This window comes from Carassius carassius, chromosome 13 (genome assembly GCF_963082965.1).
Source record: "Carassius carassius chromosome 13, fCarCar2.1, whole genome shotgun sequence".
In the NCBI taxonomy this organism is placed as follows: Eukaryota; Metazoa; Chordata; class Actinopteri; order Cypriniformes; family Cyprinidae; genus Carassius; species Carassius carassius.
The window spans coordinates 15,322,557-15,345,020 of NC_081767.1; the positions used below are offsets into that span (position 1 = coordinate 15,322,557).

Below are 22,464 nucleotides of genomic sequence, written 5' to 3' on the forward strand. Positions count from 1 at the left end.
TTGTAATGCTTTATTGGGTGGTTGTTCTGCACGCTTAGTAAACAAACTACAGCTAGTCCAAAATGCAGCAGCAAGAGTTCTTACTAGAACCAGGAAGTATGACCATATTAGCCCGGTCCTGTCAACACTGCACTGGCTCCCTATCAAAACCGTATAGATTTTAAAATATTCCTTATTACTTATAAAGCCCTGAATGGTTTAGCACCTCAGTATTTGAATGAGCTCCTTGTACAATATAATCCTCTATGTCTGCTAAGTTCTCAAAACTCAGGCAATTTGAGAATAGCTAGAATATCAAAATCAACTGCGGGCGGCAGATCCTTTTCCTATTTGGCGCCTAAACTCTGGAATAACCTACCTAACATTGTTCGGGAGGCAGACACACTCTTGCAGTTTAAATCTAGATTAAAGACCCATCTCTTTAACCTGGCTTACACATAACATACTAATATGCTTTTAATATCCAAATCTGTTAAAGGATTTTTAGGCTGCATTAATTAGGTAAACCGGAACCGGAAACACTTCCCATAACACCCTATGTACTTGCTACATCATTGGAAGAATGGCATCTATGCTAATATTTGTCTGTTTCTCTCTTATTCCGAGGTCACTGTAGCCACCAGATCCAGTCTGTATCCAGATCAGAGGGTCACTGCAGTCACCCGGATCCAGTACGTATCCAGACCAGATGGTGGATCAGCACCTAGAAAGGACCTCTATTGCCCTGAAAGACAGCGGAGACCAGGACAACTAGAGCACCAGATACAGATCCCCTGTAAAGACCTTGTCTCAGAGGACCACCAGGACAAGACCACAGGAAACTGATGATTCTTCTGCACAATCTGACTTTGCTGCAGCCTGGAATTGAACTACTGGTTTCGTCTGGTCAGAGGAGAACTGGCCCCCCAACTGAGTCTGGTTTCTCCCAAGGTTTCTTTCTCCATTCTGTCACCGATGGAGTTTCGGTTCCTTGCCGCTTTCGCCTCTGGCTTGCTTAGTTGGGGTCACTTCATCTACAGCGATATCGTTGACTTGATTGCAAATAAATGCACAGACACGATTTAACTGAACAGAGATGACATCACTGAATTCAATGATGAACTGCCTTTAACTATCATTTTGCATTATTGACACACTGTTTTCCTAATGAATGTTGTTCAGTTGCTTTGACGCAATTTATTTTGTTTAAAGCGCTATATAAATAAAGGTGACTTGACTTGACTTGAGAAATATTTTTTAAGTGTATACAGAGGTATATGAAATTGGAAATGGTATAAAAATCCAAAAATAAATACATATAGTAACGTTGATGGTTGAAGTAATTACTAATATGGTAATGTTTTCTCATAAAAACAAACCAACAAATGAAGCATGTTTTTAAAAATATGAAACAAAAGAATATTCAGAAAGTATGTTTGATACTACTTAATTATGCTGTTTTATATTTTTAAACTCATGCTTCATCAGCTAGGTTAGATAATTCAAACACTTTATTAGATTTTAGGTAATGCAAATACAATTGCATAGACAAAAGTGATTATTTCAATATTAAACAAAGTTTTGCAGTGTACTACATTTGATTGTTTGAGAAAATACATCCATTGTATTACTTAGACTGTGTTCCAACCCACTTGACATGCCCCATGTCCTGCCTTATATGGTCATTGGCTATGTTTATAATCAATCATCCATATTAGTAATTTCTATAAAAGGGAAAATAATGTATCTCTTCAATTGCATTTGACATTTGTGGTTGAGCTCAATCCTTGGGATGCTTTTCTTTCTATACACACTCCTGCTTTTCATTCACATACAAGCAGAAAAGCCTTCTTGCCGAATGATGGGAGACCCCAATTACCTGCTGATATCCAAAGATGGAGATGTAACTATTGGAGCACTTTTTCCAATCCGGAGCATAGAGACTTTACCTTCATTTGAGTTTACACAAAAACCTCAGCTGCTATCATGCTCAAGGTTTTCTACATTTAACTAATTGAAAAAAAAAAACGAAATAAATAAATGAATAAAAACTTAATTTAATATGATCATTTATATATTATATATCTGCTGCAATTAGTATATTTATAAAGGTATATCATAACATCCGGGATGTCATGATGTTCCACAAATTAACCAGATGTAAAAAATAAATTAAGAATATAAATCATCACCTTGGAGTTTTATGGTTCTATCTGCATTCTGAGAAGTTCTGAGATATTGAGTTTCAAAGTTTTTGCATTGTATATAGTGATATGGGAAACAAGTCTTTCATACATCAGTCCCAAAATGTAAGCAACTAAAAAAAAAAAAAAAAATCACATAATGTAAATATTTAGTCACAGAATGATAATTTGTAAATAATATTTTGACCCCCCCAAAAAAAAGAAAAAAGAAAAAAAAACGATAGTAACATAATTCATAGGTGATGAAATGTCCTACCTCTTATCCTTTTTTTTGTACTAACCCTAGCTTTTAAATGGTTTCACAGTGTAAATCTAAGGGATTTCCGGATGGCTCAGACCATGATCTTTGCCATTGATGAGATTAACAAAAGTAAAAGTTTACTCCCAAATGTTTATATTGGTTACCGAATTTATGATACGTGTGGTTCAAGACTGTCTTCTATGAGTGCAACTATGGCATTAATGAATGGACAAGAATTTGCAGCAGAGGACACATGCAATGGGCAGTCTCCTATACATGCCATCATAGGAGAAACAGAGTCATCAGCCACAGTGATTCTGTCCAGAACTACGGGACCTTTTAAAATTCCAGTGGTAAGGGTCTGTCTATACAGTAATTCTGATAATGATCTCAATACTGATGATGGTATCACTGTCTGCTTTTTTTCTTTTTCAGATAAGTCACTCAGCCACATGTGAATGTCTTAGTAACAGGAAAAACTATCCCTCTTTCTTCAGGACTATTGCTAGTGATTATCACCAGAGCAGAGCACTTGCATACATAATCAAGCACTTTGGCTGGTCTTGGGTGGGAGCTGTGAACAGTGACAATGATTATGGAAACAATGGAATGGCCATATTTCTGAATACAGCCCAGGAAGAAGGGATTTGTGTGGAGTACTCTGTGAAATTCTACCGAACAGAGCCTGAAAAGCTTAGAAAAGCTGTTGACACAATTAAGAAAAGCACTGCAAAAGTGATTGTTGCATTTCTTACCAGTTTTGAAATGGAAAATTTACTTGAGCAATTAAGCACTGAGAATATTACAGGCCTGCAAATAATTGGGGTGGAGGCATGGATAACTGCTAAGAGTTTGATCACTCCAAACAGCTTTCATGTACTTGGAGGGTCACTGGGTTTTGCAGTGAGAAAAATCGATATTGAAGGTTTTGCAGACTATGTTATAAAATCATTCTGGGAAACAGATTTTCCATGTTCATGGACAGAGGGAAATTCTTCTAAAAATGCATTAAGTTGCAACATATATCAGGATCTACTTTTGCTTAAAAACTACAATGAAGATGTGCCTGAACAAAGATATTCAAGCAATGTGTACAAAGCCGTTTATGCTGTGGCTCATTCACTACACAGTCTACTCAAGTGTAAAGAAAGGGAAGGTTGTGAGAAAGACCTGAAAATACAACCTCAGCAGGTAATAAAATAAAATAAAAACATAATTAAAAAGTGACAGACCAAAAGGGACAGCAAGATGGGTTTCTGTTTGAAAATGTTTAAAATGCTTTTTTCTCAATAGGTTGTTGAAGCTCTGAAAAGAGTAAACTTTACCGTAAAGATGGGAGATCGTGTGTGGTTTGACAGCACTGGTGCTGCAGTAGCCCAATATGAAGTTGTGAATTGGCAGAAGGGCTCTGATGGATCAATCCAATTTATACCAGTGGGATACTATGATGCTGCTCTACCCCCTAACCAGAACTTTGTGCTCAACACTAAAAACATTATCTGGACTGGAGGACAGCTGGAGGTAAATGGCAATAACATGTTTATTTGAAAGAAAATTTCAGATTACTTACATTGACCTATAATACGTGCAAAGAATGACAAAAAGGAAACAAAAATAAATTAATTAATAAACAGTGGAGTTTGTTCAAATTCCTGACCAAATCTGGATCCATTGCACAAAACAATTTATATTCAATATTATATAATTTTGACTTTCTCAGTTTATGTGTGTACACACACACAACAAACTAAAATATTTTGTAAATAAAAAAAATAAGTCACTTTTATAAAATAATGTTGTTTTTAATAATTAAAAATGAAAAACATGATCGCCCTGATCGCAACACACAGCTATACAGTATAGTTCAAAACAGTGTGGGTAAACCGATGAAGAAACACATTCAGAAATTCAAAAAAAAAAAAAAAGAAAAATCACAAAGAACATATCACTCCTCTTTCTCCACCAGGGTTGTCATGCACTCATTATTTTTTAAGGGGGCACGAATTGTGGTGAAGTTTCGTGAAATATCTTGTTTCTCATCTTTATAGATTGTTGATTTATAGTGGAAGTATAGTCAAAGTAAACTAATAATGTAATCTATTAATTGTGCATAAAAAAAACTGTCTGTTTAATTAACAGATATGGGTGTCCTGCCATAACATTTTTAATACGAATGAGTTTATATTTAATGTGAATTTAACATTGACAGTTAATGTGAATAAAAAACATTGAAAGTCAGATTAAGCATAACACTTTCATTGTACTTGAAGAGTACAAAGAACATTTACATTATCAAAGAACATTTTCACTGACAGTCTAGTTCGAGCACTCTCAAATATGCCTATTACACTATAGAGGTTACACTATAGATTACACTATAAAATTAATATTTCTTAATCTTACAGATTCGTACATACATTTAAACTGTTTCTGATGAGAGAATTCACCAGATAGAGTTATTCAGTCAGTGAACGAGTGAAGAAAACACCAGCATTTTAGCAATGACTCATCCGAACACCTATGATTGGTCATTGCATTCATAAGCTCAACAGCATCATGTGTTAAAATGCCAAGCTGTAAAACGCATCTGTCTCTGGCTCAGCACCAGCCAGCAAATGCAGATTTGAATTTAGCAGCTGATGATATGATGCACTGAACATTATAATCACACCTGGGTGATTGTATTAAATATAGTTCAGACAGGACCACTTTTGGCAAGTAACTTGAGTTTATTGAACACAATTTATCTTTGCCGAAATGGTTCCTTATGGGGTTCTTGCTCCCAAATTAATTGAACATACAAGAGCTTAAACATTAATCCCCCGGAACCATCAGCTTGGATATACATGATAATTTAGACACTTAGGGTGCGTTCACATCTCTAGTTCGGTTCATATGGTCTGAACCAAGGGCAAACAATTATACATTGGAGCATTTTTCAGCTTTTTTGGTTCCTTTTCACACCACACTGATTGCTTTGGTCCGAACCAGTTGAAACAAACCAAAATGCAGTCACATGACAACATCCACATCACTCATTGGTCTTGATGTATTTCCTAAACTGCTTTTCGATAGGTCAGAATTTACGTGTGGGAAAATTCCAACATAAAAAGCCAGCAAACAACACAGAGACAACACAACTATGGAGAGACGACTGCGCTGGCTGGTTTTGTCCCTGGCCATAATCTAGTACATTAATGTACTAGATTATGGCCAAGGACAAAACCAGCCAGCGCAGTCGTCTCTCCATAGTGCGGCTTAAAAACAACGTTCTAATGCACTGCAAACGGCGAGCGGGCATCGCTCGTAACTTCAAGCGGAGGCGTGCATTAATTCTTCTTAACTCTAACATGCTCATGGTAATCTGACCAAATTTCTATGAGGCTCCGCACCTCCTAACTACTCCAAGTATGTCCACGAGCTGCCATGCTAAAGTGCAAACTGTCAACAAACACTTCCTCATCCCATAATGCACAGCACAGCTGACTACGGCAGCTGGTTTAGTCCAAAAATGATCAGTACTTTTTGCAGTTGGGTCTGTTCGAGGTCGGATCACGCTCTCACCACAAATGAACCGCTCCAGAGTTCGTTTGAAAGCATACCGAGACCTGCTTAAAGAGGTGGTCTCGGTATGTGGTCCACCGGCAAGTGCAAATTAAATTATGTTGTGGGATAATTAAATATATTCTAAATAAACTACAAACATACAATTATATATATTTATTTTGTCCTCACATACTTTCTTGTATCTCTTCCCTTTCAGTGACACAAGCTGACTTAAAGGCTCATTATGCAGCTCATTATGCGGGCCTTTGTCCTCTCAGGTGTAAATCACAATGATACTCATGATAGTTGACACCTACTCGCATTTGACTTTTACCATCAAAAAGTGTCTTAGAAAATATAAATCAATATATTGTTTTCTGTAAGTGAGTAAACAAGATGATTTTCATATAATTTAAAAAGAAAAATTCTAGGCTACAAGCTCCAGTTCTCAAAAATCCCGTGAACCAATGTTCTTTATGTGTTTTTTTGCCTTATTCAAGTGATTTAACATTTTTAGTTTTTCACTAACCACGCATCATTTTTTTTTTTTTCTAAAAAACACAATCATATACATACCATGCTGCTCATATATTATTATATAGCCCAGTTTGTGCTGATTACAGTAAGATTAGACTTTACCCATATAGAAACTTCTCCAGGCCCCAAAAATACCCTTAGACTCCAGAGGGCAAACAGTGGTAATCGTGTAGATGTGGCAGTGGGACCTCTATCCTGTAGCTTGGTTATGAGGATGACTGTCTCTCAGTGGACCTCAGTGAGAAAGCCTTAGTGATCTGAAACAAAGATACGACAACCAGAAGGTGCACAGTAAAATGCTTATGCTTATAATGGGGAGGGAGGGAGGGTTGCGAGCCATTTGAGCGTACTTACCGAGCAGTAGTGCCACATATATATATGTACTGTGTATAATTGGAGAATGGTAGTGATTGGAGCTATTTGACAGCTGACCGCATCCGCTGGTCGCAGCCTTTGCCTCCATGACCTGACTGAACTAACGCTGTGCTAGATAAAATACTAATCAGCTATTTTTTTTCTCTTTATATTCCAAATCAACTTGGCTCAAAATCTGAGTGGGCACGTGCCCCCTCACTTTGAATGGGCTCTGTTTTCCACACACATCTCTAACAGAACAGGAAACAAATATAGCCAAAATGCTTTATATTTCTTGAAATGATCATTTATGAATATTGAACATTGATTCTCATTCTTTATTGACCTGTTTCTCACGTTTTATCATTAAAATTAATGAAAGTAATTAATGTCAATTACATCACTAATGTCATAGAATAGCATAGTTAGTAATATAGCATAGTTAGTAATAATTGTATTGCAGTGTCACAATGCTCCCCATCTGCCCAACCGGAATAAAATAAAAGTGTCTTCTGCTAGCTAGTGAAGCACTAAAGAACTATCAAAACGGCTAAATGTCAGATTGGAGACTAAAATAATCTACGATTTGTCTAATTTTAAATAAACAGTTAGATCCCGCAAGGCTCTCTTTGAGGAGGGAGCCTTCTCCAGCGTTTCCCGTGAAGGTTTGGCCCCACTTCTGCTAAGGCAGAATGGCAGCTGCACTCGTGGGGTTTGCAGGTGGATCTGACAGAGGTAATTGAGATGAGCGAGTCCCTATCTCCTTGCTCATCTGACAGATCTGGTGTCCAATCCCTGGGATCGGAAGCCCACTCCGCGGTTTCTTCCCCTCGGGGAGAGGGATCGACACTTCGAGGTGGTTGATGTGGAGAGTGTCAAAGAGTAGGGTATGCTGCAGCAGGTCAGGCTGGTGCATGACTGCACACAATGGCTGTGTTATAGGTGTACCAAGCCAACCTGCTGAAAGAGCTTGATGAGGGAGAGGAGAGAAAGTCTGACAACATCACTGAGCTAAGGCGGACTGCTGATCTTTCCATCTGCACCACCAAAGAGACCACTCGTGCCATCAGGTGGTCAATGGCAACTATGGTGGCAGCGGTGAGGCACTTATGGCTGACCCTGTCTGATATGAAAGAAAGGTACAGGGTCTGCCTCATGGACGCCTCACTGCAGCATTCTGGCCTGTTCAGCAACAGGTACCAGGCGGCGTGTAAGAAAACAGCAGTGTTCCATAAGTTCCTCCCTCATCGCTCTCTTGGGGCATCTGTACCAGCTCCTTGTACCGCGAGGTTCAACAACAGAGCATGGCCGGGGACTTCTAAGCCCAAAGCAGATTTTAGGACAGTCATTGAAGCTTAGTCCTCGGCCACACTCTGTTTTTGAACATTGTGGTACGAGAAGCTGGTAGTTGCGAGGAGGTCAGGACTTCAGAGGGCGGCCCCTACTGGGGTAGAGCGGGTCCATACCCTCGGGAAGTCGGTCTGCCAACCCTCCCAGAGCTCCAGTTTCTTCCACCCATGAACGTAGCAGAGTTGAGTGGCTCGCTACACCTTTGGGTGTCTCTAAAACCGTTAGATCGATTGCCCCCTGCTAGTCCTCCACTTCAGGGCACCGATTTAGCTGCCTCTATAACACCAGAGGTCAGTCTCGAGAGACTGATTCCCTTAGTACATTATTTAACAGCGTGGAAACTACTGCCAAATGTATCTCAGTGGGTACTGCACACGGTAGAAAAAGGCTATTGCATTCAGTTCAGCTCTCCACCACCGAGATTCAACAGGGTTATTCCGACGTTGGTCGGACCCAAGCAGGCTCTGGTTATGGAAGAGGAAGTGAACATCCTATTAAGGAAGGAGGCCATCGAGGTGGTCCCTCCTCAAGACTGGGAATCCGGGTTTTACAGAGGGATGGGGGGGTTGTGTCTGATCATAGTCTGACTGAAGTTCAAGATGCTCACCATCAAGCATGTTGTATCTCAAATCATTTCCGAGGACTGGTTTGGCATGATAGATCTCAAAGATGCAAAGTTCCATGTCTCCATCCTTCCCCAACACAGAAAGTTTCTGAGGTTTGCTTTCGAGGGTGGAGCATACCAATATCGAGTACCTCCATTTGGCCTTGCACTCTCACCCTGCACGTTTACAAAGTGTGTGGATGCTGCTCTGGCTCCACTGTGACTGCAGGGCATCCGCATACTAAACTATATCAACGATTTGTTGATTTAAGCTCAATCAGAGCAGATGGCAGTTCAACATCGAGATGTCATTCTTGCCCATATGGGGGAGCTGGGTTTGAGACTGAACTCCAAAAAAATGGTATTTGCTCCATTACAGAGGACCACTTATCTAGACATGGTGTGGGATTCGACCTCAAAGTAGACATGTCTGTCCCCTGCTTGTATCGAGTTGATTCTCATGTCAGTCAAGAGAGTCAGAGAAGGCCAGTCACTCACTGTAAAGCAGTTTCAGAGATTACTGAGTTTAATGGCAGCTGTGTCCAATGTGATACCTTTTGGCCTGCTGTACATGAGAAGCCTACAGTGGTGGCTCAAAACCAAGGGATTTTCCCAGTGGAGGAATCCACTTCGAACTATCAAGGTCTTCTGTTATCTCACCTTAGCTGTGCTCTTCAGATATACACTAGGCATGGATGTGGAAGTCTGGCAGCATGGGCACCTCATTCCCCATAGCGTTCGACACAGCTCAAGTTCCTGAAGAGGAACGTCTCAGGTTACGCAAGTAACCATGGTTCTTCGAGGGAACGAGATGCTGCATCTCAAGGCCATACTCCCAGAACCCCTGCCAGCTCTTGCTTTTCTCTTCAAAGCTGATGCTAGCTGCACGGCACATGCTTTTATAGCTTTCTGGTCGCTTATGTCACCCCGTCCGTGACGTCATCATGTCGATCATGCTAAAGGCATTCCCCATATCGTTCGACACAGAGTCTCATTCTTTTGGGGAACCATGGTTACATGCATAACCAGAGATGTTTTTTTATGCTATCATGTGTGGAAATATTTGAATCATGTGTGTTACAATTAATCCCACATTAGTTTGTGCCCTGCTAACCCTTAGTAGATGCTATTTATACTTAGTGCAAACAATAGTAGTAATTTGCACCTCAGTAGTGTAATTCATTATAAAAAGTATGCAATAATAACATATTGTGTATAAATTATCATATTTCTTAAAATTACTAATTGAATATTAGCTTATATTGGGACAATACTATTTATCTGACAATAAATACACCTATTCCTAACCTATTATTATTAAATACCTGAGGTGCATTTTATTTCCATTTTTATAGAAAACAAATGTATTTCCGGTCAGATTTGTGATTTGAAAGGAGAGAAGTATGAGTTTGGCAAAAGACCAATTCAAACTGTGGTTAATTGTGTTGAAATATGCCACCATCATGCTTTACACCCTATGCCTGTCAGGATTTGGGTGAAGGGATGAGGTGAAGACTTGATGAATTGAACAGTAGAGGTATTTTAATAATAAGAAATAAAACAAAAGCAAACAAAACTACCCCAAGGGAGAAAACAGGCAGGCAAGGCTAGGCAGGATTGGACAAGACAGGAACCATCAGGGGTGCATTTGACAATTAACTAGCAGAGGACTGCAAACACAAGGATAATAAATAGGGAGCAAACAAGGAGGGTAACAAGGAAGACACAGGTGGATCAACTGAACCAATAATCAGATAACAAGAAGGGTGGGGTCAAGACAATAGACATGAGAGCATATGGCACACAGAAACAAACAAAACAAAAGCCATGTGCTCACACAAAACAAAAACACAAGCACGTGTCCGGCAAAGCAATCACAAGACATGTGGTTGAACAAAACAAAACACGAACACAGAACTAATAAGACAGACAAAACATGACATGAAAGCATGCGACTGTGGCAAAGCCCAGCTCCTGTGAAAACAAGACATGACAGGTATGAGGTATATCAGGGCACTGTCACAAAACCACAAATAAACTAGAAGTGACAGAACCCTAACAATACCACTGATCCTGTTGTATGATATGTGTCTTTTGTAATACTGTCTATATCAACCAGACTTTGGTTAGCAAAGATAGTGTAAATAGCCTCTTTCAACAGGGTGGGCTGCACTGCAAATAGACACTACATTAAATAATAAAGTACAATGTATATTTCTATGTAGAAGCCAAGGTCTGTGTGCAGTGAGAGCTGTCCTCCAGGCACTAGGAAAGCTGCACAGAAAGGAAGACCTGTCTGCTGTTATGACTGTATTCCATGTGCAGAAGGAGAAATCAGTAATGAGACAGGTAATCTTTAGCTCATTTCACATTTTCAAAGAAAATTGTTTAGTTCCTTTTAGTGTTTTCCTTCTACAATTATATTTTCTACAAAGCAATGTCTAATTCTTACTACAGTGATCAACTTGGTAGCACTTTAGTACAGGGGACAATTCTCACTATTAACCAGTTAATTATTAGTATACCTATTATTATCATATTGGCTGTTTATTAGTACTTGTAAAGTACATATTCTGTGTTACAATATTCTGCATTCCCTTAACCCAATACATAAGCTTAACAACTACCTTACTAACTATTAATAAGCAGTAAAATAGAAGATTATTGAGGCAAAAGTCATAGCAAACATTGGACTTTAAAATAAAGTGTGACCATCAACTTCCTTTCCAGATTCAAATAACTGCAAGCAGTGTCCAGGGGAATACTGGACAAATGCTGAGAAAAATAAATGTGTGTTAAAGGCTGTAGAGTTTCTGTCATTTACAGAAGTCATGGGTATAGTGCTAGTCTTTTTCTCACTCTTTGGAGCAGGATTAACTGCACTGGTGGCCACCCTCTTTTACAGTCAGAAGAACACCCCCATAGTTAAAGCCAATAACTCTGAGCTGAGCTTCCTGCTCCTCTGCTCACTGACTCTGTGTTTCCTCTGTTCACTTACTTTCATTGGTCGGCCTACTGAGTTGTCCTGTATGTTGCGTCACACAGCATTTGGAATCACCTTTGTCCTCTGTATCTCCTGTGTTCTGGGGAAAACAATAGTGGTGTTAATGGCCTTCAAGGCTACACTACCAGGAAGTAATGTCATGAAATGGTTTGGGCCTGCACAACAACGACTCAGTGTTCTTGCCTTTACGCTTATACAAGTTCTTATCTGTGTGCTTTGGCTAACAATATCTCCTCCGTTTCCCCACAAAAATCTGAGATATTATAAGGAAAAGATAATTCTTGAGTGCAGTCTGGGTTCTATAATAGGGTACTCTGCTGTTCTGGGTTATATTGGTCTGTTGGCTGTCTTGTGCTTCGTTCTGGCTTTTTTGGCTCGCACACTACCTGATAACTTTAACGAAGCTAAGTTCATCACATTCAGTATGCTTATATACTGTGCTGTATGGATCACATTTATCCCATCTTATATCAGTTCTCCTGGAAAATTTACTGTAGCTGTGGAGATTTTTGCTATCTTAGCCTCAAGCTTTGGTTTACTATTCTGCATATTTGCACCTAAATGTTACATCATCCTACTTAAGCCAGAACAAAATACAAAACAAAATATGATGGGAAAAGCTCCATCTAAATCCTACAGAGAGAGAAAATAACAATATTAGCACCATAAATGTAATGGTGCTTATTTGTGGTGGTTATTTTTCAGAGTAAAAATACACATTCAGAAAAATGGCTTGCAACATGATAGCCTTCATCTGTTCATGATGTGCCCAAGTCGACCCTGACAATGTGTATAAACAAACCCATCAGAATAATAAAGGAGATTCTCCTCAGTGATGCATTTTTTTTTCTTGCTCAAAAATGTTTGTGTGTGTCTGTGTGTGTGTATATATATATATATATATATATATATATATATATACATATATATATATATATATACATATATATATATATATATATACATATATACATATATATATATATATATATATATATATATATATATATATATAATATCTATATATGGCTGGTGTTTTAGTGCTACAAATATGGAAAAATTAAATATGTGTTATGTCACATGGTTAGTGCAAATTGTCACCTGACCAGAACAGTTTACTTCCTCTTTGCACCATGAGAAGATGATGGCTGCACCAAAGCTCCAAAACAAAAGGTTAGTAAAGTATGTTAACATAAAGATATAACAAAGATTTTTGGATCACATTATCTGTCTAGTATTATTATATGAATTCACAATTATTCAGTTTTGTTGAGTGTGGTCATTGAAAGAGTAAACACGTTGATGGCAACAATAGTGACCACTGGGATAATATAGTGTATTAAGATATTAATATAAAACCAGTTGGAGTTGTTATTGAAGGTTGCACTAAAATAGGAATTCCTAAACTCTTGACCTTGAGATCTACTTCTTAGCACCCGCTTAGCACCAACCCTAATCAAATAGACCCGAAGAGGCTAATCAAGGTTTTCAGGGTTACTAAGAAGTTGCAGCTAGGAGTGATTAAACATGGTTGGAGCTAATTTCTGTAGGAAAGTGGATCTTTAGGTCCAGAGTTGAGGACTTTTGCACTAAAATGTTACAATGACAAAATTACAGTGAATATTGCACTAAATTAAAATGTAAAATATTATAAATGTTACAATAAAGTAAAAATTTCGAAATACATTTGTTTACATTTTAATCTCAGTGTTCCTATTAGTATTTTATAAGGATTTTATGTTTAACAGTAACCCTAAAATGTGATTAAACATTTTAATAAATATGTTAATAACTGGACTGAGATAAATAAAGATTTTGATGACTGCAGAAATATATTAATTAAGTATACATTATCCCACCGGTCACAATTCTGACTGACCATAAAATACAATTTGTCACATAATTTTCCATAAAAAATAAATAATCATAAAATAAATAAATAAATATTATTAACAACAATAACCATTATTATTATTATTATTATTATTATTTTAATGGATTACTAATGAAACATTTGTATATTTTCATGTCTCAGAAAAAAAATAGGATTAAATGGGTTAAAGTGGCTTTTATATGGGGGGGAAATACTGGCTAATAAAGTTTCAGGGGAAACACATTTCTATTGTTCTTCCCCGCATTTTACATGAGCTGCACTCAAAGATCTAAGACTTTTTCCATGTACACAAAATGCCTATTTGTCTCAACTATTGTTCACAAATCTGTCTAAATCTGTGATAGTGAGCACTTCTCCTTTGCCAAGATAATCCATCCACCTCACAGGTGTGGCATATCAAGATGCTGATTAGACAGCATGATTATTGCATAGGTGTGCCTTAGGCTGGCCACAATAAAAGGCCATTTTCATTTTTAAGCAAAAATTCTAGGGTACACTCTGACAGTCTTGTGAACAAATGTCTGTATGTGTTTTATGACCTTATTTCAGTGACTTCAAAATTGTAGTTTTTCACTAACCATGCATAAACGTTAGTGTAAATACAATCATGAACTTACATGCTATTTACATATTATTGTAGCCCAGTTTGTACTGAATACAGTGTTTTCATACATTAGCAATATATATGATTATAAGCAACTGAAAAAATCTGAACGCACATTCTAAACCGCTTATTGTACACGTATATTAATCACTGGTCTAATCTATTATTCTGCTGTTCTGTAACGCACACACATAGGCTAAAGACAGTAGCTCATATGTCACGCGCCGATCACATGCACACATAATAATTCAGTGTGGAAATGTACTGTCAACACTGTTCTGTGATTTCTCAATAAATAGCTTAGAAACCGAAAAGTTCAAGTATATATTTCTTAATAACTAAATCCCACAGCGTCACTACTACTAGAAAAACGCTGCCATGTAGAATTAATTCACACACGCAATCACTTTCACTAATGCATTCATATAAATTGAATCTTTACATTGCTATATCTGTATCTGATTTAGAATGAGCATAAATCTGTGAGAAATAAAATGACCCAAAGGCAAAAGAACTGGTAAAAATGAGCTGTTAAAGGGGCAATAGCCATGTGGGCAGCACTGTGTCATGTGCCATAGCTGTGCACAAGGGGTTTGTCACAGCTCCAGACTTATTTGTTCAGTAATGACGTCATCAGCTACTAGTCAACTTGGACTCGACTTCATCACATAAATGTCGACTTTAAAAAATCTGAAGTCATTCAACCCCTAGTTTACGTTCATGTAAGACAAAAATGTCTGTGTTTATGATGTTATACCCACATCGTTTTCTGTATATTGGTTGATAAATAGGAAAGAAGTCATTGTCAGCCCAGAACAACCTTTTCTACAGTGGAAAGGACAAAAACCGGGAACCCGTACCGCCGACCACTGTTTTTTGTGCTCTTTCTTGCGCTTCGTGTGCACTGCACACAAACACGGCACACGTTTAAATTTTAGTTCCTGTACTTAATATTGTTTTTAATCACATCATAATATGAACGCAGGAATTGTTAAGCAGAATTGAAATGCATGTGTCTTATCGAATACCCGTTTCTTGGAAATTCGGAACTGGTTCTAAAATGGACCCAGTTTTCGACAGCCAACCCTTTATATCGTCTGCTGTCTGTCATTACACATCACAAGTCACACAGCACCAATAAAGATTGGAGTAGTTGCAAAAGCATTTCAGACATATGATTTCACCATAGCATCACCTTTTGATTCAGAGCAAGATACCTTTAAAAGGAATTAAATAGAAAAAGAACGTAAATAAAGAACTTAAATAGAAAATAAGTAAATAATAGCAAATAATTTGAGTTCTGTGTAGTAGAACAAATAATTACTAACTTCATAATATGATTCCTCATACAATAAATACATGAGAATACATTTAGAATAAAAAAATGTATGTAAGAGCCATCAATTGTTAGACACTATGTATCCAAATATAATTTCACAGCAACAACTGATTATTTCAATATTCACAGTGTTATTCTGGCTTGATAAAATCAGAATCTATCATAATAGCTTGATTCTATTCCACCCATGCTTGACTTGACCCATGTCCTGCCCTATGAGGTCATAAATCAATCATCCATACTAAACATATGCATAAAAGTTCAAATATCAAGCCAGTATCAAGCCAGTTGCATTTGGCCATAGTGAACTCATTCTTTTGGATGTCTGTCTTCATTTGCATACTTCTGCTTTTCTTTAAACTTCATGCAAAGGCAGAAAAGCCTCTTTGCCGTATGATGGGAGACCCTAAATACCCGCTGTTATCAAAGGACGGAGACATAACTATTGGAGCACTTTTTCCAGTCCACAGCATAGAGACATTACCTTCATTTAACTTCACACAAAAGCCTCAGCTTTTATCATGCTCAAGGTTTTTTTTTTTTACTGTAAACATTAATTTTAGCTTAAATACAGCATTTAAAATAAAAAAAATTATGTTTTTTTAACCTTCTGAGTATTTATGTATTTATTTTTCTCAGTGTGAGTCTACGAGATTTCCGAATGGCTCAAATCATGATCTTTGCCATTGAGGAGATTAACAGAAGCATAACTTTACTTCCAAATGTTTCTATTGGCTACCAAATTTATGATACCTGTGGTTCAATACTATCTTCTATGGGTGCAAATATGGCATTAATGAATGGTCAGGAATTTGTATCAGGGGACAGATGCAATGGACAGTCTCCTATACATGCTATCATAGGAGAAACAGAGTCTTCCAACACAGTGATTTTGTCCAGAACTACAGGACCTTTTAAAATTCCGGTGGTGAGGAACAAAACACTAAATGTTTGACATAATTACCATAATGATAACGTGATGATAAAACATAATGTGTTTTTTTTTTTCAGATAAGTCCCTCAGCCTCATGCGAATGCCTCAGTAATAGGAAAGATTATCCCTATTTCTTCAGGACTATTGCTAGTGATTACCACCAGAGCAGAGCACTTGCATACATTATCAAGCATTTTGGCTGGTTTTGGGTGGGAGCTGTGAACAGTGACAATGACTATGGAAACTATGGAATGGCTATATTTCTAAATACAGCTGAGAAAGAGGGCATTTGTGTGGACTACACTGTGAAATTTCAGAGAAAAGAGCCTGAAAAACTCAAAAACGTTATAGACACAATAAAAAAAAGCACCGCAAAAGTCATTGTTGCATTTTTGACCAATTTTGAGATGAACAATCTACTTGATCAGTTAATTATTCAGAACATTACAGGCCTACAGGTAATAGGTGTGGAGGCATGGATAACAGCAGACAGTATGATCACTTCAAATAGTTTTCATGTTCTAGGAGGATCACTAGGGTTTGCAGTGAAAAAAAATAATATTGAAGGTTTTGCGGATTTTGTTATAAAAGAATTCTGGGAAACAGCTTTTCCATGCACACAGACTGAGGGCAATTCTTCACAAAATGAATTAATTTGCAACATATATCAGGATCTAGTTGTGCTGAAGAGCAACAATGAAGATGTGCCAGAACAAAGATATGCTAGCAACGTCTACAAATCCGTTTATGCTGTGGCTCATTCACTACATAAACTGCTAAAGTGCAAAGAAAAGGAAGGTTGTGAAACAGACCCGAAAATACAACCACGGCAGGTAATAACACACACACACATATAGTTGACAATGATAGGGAATGATATAAAGAAAGAGGCAAAAGAATAACTAATTTCTTTCCGAAAATGCCTTTTCCTCAATAGGTGGTTGAGACTCTGAAAAAGGTAAATTTTACCATAAAGATGGGAGATAATGTGTGGTTTGACAGCACTGGTGCAGTTGTAGCCCAATATGAAGTTGTGAACTGGCAGCAGTCCTCAAATGGATCAATCAAGTTTAAAACAGTTGGATACTATGATGCCTCACTGTCCCCTGACCAGCGCTTTGTACTCAACACTGAAAACATAATCTGGGCTGGAGGACAGCTCAAGGTAAATATACATATAATCATTAATTCCTTTGGCCAGAAGGAATTGGCCATCATTAATTCCTTTGGTCTATTGCTCTAATTTGTATACAATGTATTTATATTGTTTACTGGTAATGTAAATTCAGAGCAAAGAGGCCAAGGGGCTGTTTCATTAAAGACTCTAAGAAAAGCAGGGATAACCTAAACAAATCAACTGGGACTAAAGCGGTTTCCTAAATGACAATTTTAGTTCACACTATCCCACTAATTTGATCCAGGTTCAGTGAGTCAGGATAATTTGATGTGCACGCTTATTCTTAAGCAGCCCTTGATGTCGATCATGGATCAAATTGATCCATCATGGCAAACAGCGAATATTTGGGCTGTTTAATGCATTTGAGATGTTGTGTTTTCCTCAGTGCATAACTGCTACGGCACAGGTATATTTTTCATCTGTAAATGTTGTGCAGATATATCCATTTTGCTGTCAGGAGTAGGTGAGGCTTACACAAGTGTGCACATATGCACTAAACAGATGGATCACAATTAAATAATGGTGCAATAATTCTAAATAAAATATGCATTCTGCTAAAATATTTGTTATTGGACATTAAATGTGACACATGTAGAATTAAAATCCTATATCCTAATATTTTTTTTTAATTCAGTGGTTTTAACTTTAAACTAATTTATTCGTTTAAATGCTTTAATAATCTAATGAGCAATTTTAGATGGTAATGTTTTAATGTTCTACTAATAACCATAAAAGGTACATCTATCATATAATCAGAGAGAAAGGCTGCATGGCTAGAAACTGCTGATCAACTGAATGGGCAAGTAGCAACTACGTTAAAATGTATTCATAGATCTATTATTTATTTGTATTTTTTAAAGAAAGAACATTACATTTTGAACACAATATATTAAATATAGTTAGTTGTAGCCTATTTTTTTTATATTTATTTGATTATTTAAGTTGCATTTTCTGTATACTTTTATTTTTGGACTAATAATAAAGTCAGCTAATTGTAGCCTATGTGAGAGAGTCAGTGTTAATATCAATCTGCTCCTACTGGTCAGTGTTAAAGCAACTCAGCTTAGCCTGACAGTTAGCCTGCTCCATACCAGGTTAGTTTCCCAACATAAGTCCCCACAGTGACTGAGCCTGAGCTATGGTAATTTTGCTTTATGAAACCAAATCAAGTGAAAATAAGTCAGACTAACTGAAATAAGCCTGGCTTTTTTGGTAAACTTGTTTTATGAAATACCCCCAAGTGACAATTAGATTTGATCAGAGACAAACAGACAGAAGCATCAGCAGAGGGCACTGGTGAGCAAAAGAACGAAAGCACATTACAATTGCGGTAAGTAGTAATCATCAAAGTTTGAAAGTAATAATTTTTGTTCAAAAAAAAAAAAGAAAAGAAAAAAAAAATAGCACTGTCCACAAGACCCTAATAGCTCACACTGCATATTGGAATCCAACATTGAAACTTTTAAATAAAGAAAAAGTTCAACAATAAATATCTTTATTCTGCATCTAATAATATGCAACACATTTTTCTATGTAGAAACCAAGGTCTGTGTGCAGTGAGAGCTGTCCTCCAGGCACTAGGAAGGCTGCACAGAAAGGAAGACCTGTCTGCTGTTATGACTGTATTCCATGTGCAGAAGGAGAAATCAGTAATGAGACAGGTAATCATTAGCTCTTTTATCTCAGTTTCAAATAAAATTGGTTATTTGCTTCTCTCTTTTATTCCTTCTTTTTGCAGTTTCCGCATGTAATGACTTGCTCATACATTTGTGTTCATAAATTATTTATTCATTGTTAATAACTATAGTGATCTCAACTTCCTTTCCAGATTCAAATAACTGCAAGCAATGTCCAGGGGAATACTGGTCTAATGATGAGAAAAATAAATGTGTATTAAAGGTTGTAGAGTTTCTGTCATTTACAGAAGTTATGGGTTTAGTGCTAGTCTTTTTTTCACTCTTTGGAGTAGGAATAACTGTGCTGGTAGCTGTACTGTTTTACAGCAAAAAGGACACCCCCATAGTAAAAGCCAACAACTCTGAACTGAGCTTCCTGCTGCTCTTCTCATTGACTCTGTGTTTCCTCTGTTCTCTTACTTTCATCGGTCAGCCAACTGAGTGGTCCTGTATGTTGCGTCACACTGCATTTGGAATCACTTTTGTCCTCTGTATCTCCTGTGTTCTGGGGAAAACAATAGTGGTTATAATGGCCTTCAAGTCGACACTTCCAGGAAGTAATGTCATGAAATGGTTTGGGCCTGCACAACAACGACTCAGTGTTCTTGTTTTTACACTTATACAGATTTTTATCTGTGTACTTTGGCTAACAATATCTCCCCCATTCCCTTACAAAAATAAGAAATATTACAAAGAAAAGATTATTCTCGAGTGCAGTCTGGGTTCTTCTATTGGTTTTTCTGCTGTTCTGGGTTATATTGGCCTACTGGCTATCTTGTGCTTTATTATGGCTTTTCTGGCTCGCACACTGCCTGATAAATTCAATGAAGCGAAATTCATTACATTCAGTATGCTTATATTCTGTGCTGTATGGATCACATTTATCCCATCTTATGTTAGCTCCCCTGGAAAATTAACTGTAGCTGTGGAGATATTTGCCATTTTAGCTTCAAGCTTTGGTTTATTATTTTGCATATTTGCACCAAAATGTTATATAATCATGTGTAAGCCTGAACAAAATACAAAGCAGCATATAATGGGGAAGATTTACAACAAATAAAATTATTCAAATATGGGTCATTTGAAATCACAATGAAAATAACAGATGGTCACTAAACATTATGATACATTCAGAAATAATAATGGCCATAAATGTACATGATCCCATATGTTTCAGATATGCCTACAATTACTCTGATAAAATCTATAACCAGAAGAGGAAAGGAGGCCTCAAGCATTAAATCAAAATAGAAACCTGTATAACTGTAGTATGTTCAGGGAAGCAGATGACAAAGGATATTTTCCCAGTATGGTCCAGACCCTGCAAATGTTGACCATAGAACCTAATCCACTTAACCATTTCAAAGTTTGGTTAAAAAACAACCTGTCAACTAAATTTGTTAGCTCAATTACTATTTTATATGTTGTATGTTTATATATAGCAAGTTAAGCTAAATGAATAGCTTAGGCATTTCTGAGAGATTTCATGATGGCAGTTTTAATACAATTTTAATGGTGGTATGTGAATGGTTGTAATGCGTGTAAAACAGAGCTGACATGAATAATGTAATGTTTCAATTTCACAGACTTTATGTTAAAAGTGATTGCATTTGGAAACAACTGCAGCAGATGGTAGCTTATTTAAATGAAAAACAAGATAAAGATGTTCATATCCTGTGTGGATCTCTTTAAACTATTTAAAAGTGCACTCTTGTGAACACTTGATTTGCAGAGCAGTCACACACAAGTAATTTGTGGATTAATGCATATTGGAAATGCAGACCGTTTAAAACGATTCAGTTCGATTTGGTGAACTGGTTCAAAAAGATCCGGTTACATCGAATGATTCATTCGTGAACCGGATATCACAAACTGCTGTGTTTTGAACTCTCTCACAACAGACACAGAAGAGAAGACAATGATGAATAAAGTCATAGTTTTTGCTGTTTTTGGACCAAAATGTATTTTCGATGCTTCAAAAAATTCTAACTGATCCATTGATGTCACATGGACTACTTTTTATGATGTTTTTCTTACCTTTCTGGACAAGGACAGTACAGTCGTGGCCAAAAGTTTTGAGAATTACATAAATATTGGAAATTGGAAAAGTTGCTGCTTAAGTTTTTATAATAGCAATTTGCATATACTCCAGAATGTTATGAAGAGTGATCAGATGAATTGCATAGTCCTTCTTTGCCATGAAAATTAACTTAATCCCAAAAAAAACCTTTCCACTGCATTTCATTGCTATCATTAAAGGACCTGCTGAGATCATTTCAGTAATCGTCTTGTTAACTCAGGTAAGAATGTTGACGAGCACAAGGCTGGAGATCATTATGTCAGGCTGATTGGGTTAGAATGGCAGACTTGACATGTTAAAAGGAGGGTGATGCTTGAAATCATTGTTCTTCCATTGGTAACCATGTTGACCTGCAAAGAAACGCGTGCAGCCATCATTGCGTTGCATAAAAATGGCTTCACAGGCAAGGATATTGTGGCTACTAAGATTGCACCTAAATCAACAATTTATAGGATCATCAAGAACTTCAAGGAAAGAGGTTCAATTCTTGTAAAGAAGGCTTCAGGGCGTCCAAGAAAGTCTAGCAAGCACCAGGATCGTCTCCTAAAGAGGATTCAGCTGCGGGATCGGAGTGCCACCAGTGCAGAGCTTGCTCAGGAATGGCAGCAGGCAGGTGTAAGCGCATCTGCACGCACAGTGAGGCGAAGACTTTTGGAAGATGGCCTGGTGTCAAGAAGGGCAGCAAAGAAGCCACTTCTCTCAAAAAAAACATCAGGGACAGATTGATCTTCTGCAGAAAGTATAGTGAATGGACTGCTGAGGACTGGGGCAAAGTCATATTCTCAGATGAAGCCCCTTTCCGATTGTTTGGGGCATCTGGAAAAAGGCTTTGTCCGGAGAAGAAAAGGTGAGCGCAAGCATCAGTCCTGTGTCATGCCAACAGTAAAGCATCCTGACACCATTCATGTGTGGGGTTGCTTCTCATCCAAGGGAGTGGGCTC

At 37.4% G+C, this 22,464-nt stretch overlaps 1 protein-coding gene and 1 pseudogene across 1 annotated transcript; both read left to right on the plus strand.

The window, feature by feature from the left end:
• Positions 1-2,510: 2,510 nt before the first annotated feature.
• On the plus strand, positions 2,511-12,471 carry LOC132155479 (extracellular calcium-sensing receptor-like; annotated as a pseudogene).
• A 3,491-nt stretch (positions 12,472-15,962) lies between these two features.
• LOC132155610 (extracellular calcium-sensing receptor-like) lies at positions 15,963-20,503 on the plus strand. The gene is made up of 6 exons (XM_059564352.1): positions 15,963-16,186; positions 16,296-16,584; positions 16,668-17,423; positions 17,528-17,755; positions 19,305-19,428; positions 19,596-20,503. The coding sequence occupies exons 1-6, from the start codon at positions 15,978-15,980 to the stop codon at positions 20,501-20,503; spliced, it is 2,514 nt and encodes an 837-aa protein (XP_059420335.1). The 5' UTR covers positions 15,963-15,977.
• The last annotated feature ends 1,961 nt before the right edge of the window (positions 20,504-22,464 follow it).

What these genes read in the sequence shown, in the direction of transcription:
- LOC132155610 (XM_059564352.1), top strand. Translation starts at nt 15,978, where the DNA reads ATGTCTGTCTTCATTTGCATACTTCTGCTTTTCTTTAAACTTCATGCA. An exon ending in GGGCTGGAGGACAGCTCAAG is followed by an intron (nt 17,756 to 19,304) that starts GTAAATATACAT and finishes TTTTCTATGTAG; the next exon opens with AAACCAAGGTCTGTGTGCAG. An exon ending in AGAAATCAGTAATGAGACAG is followed by an intron (nt 19,429 to 19,595) that starts GTAATCATTAGC and finishes CTTCCTTTCCAG; the next exon opens with ATTCAAATAACTGCAAGCAA.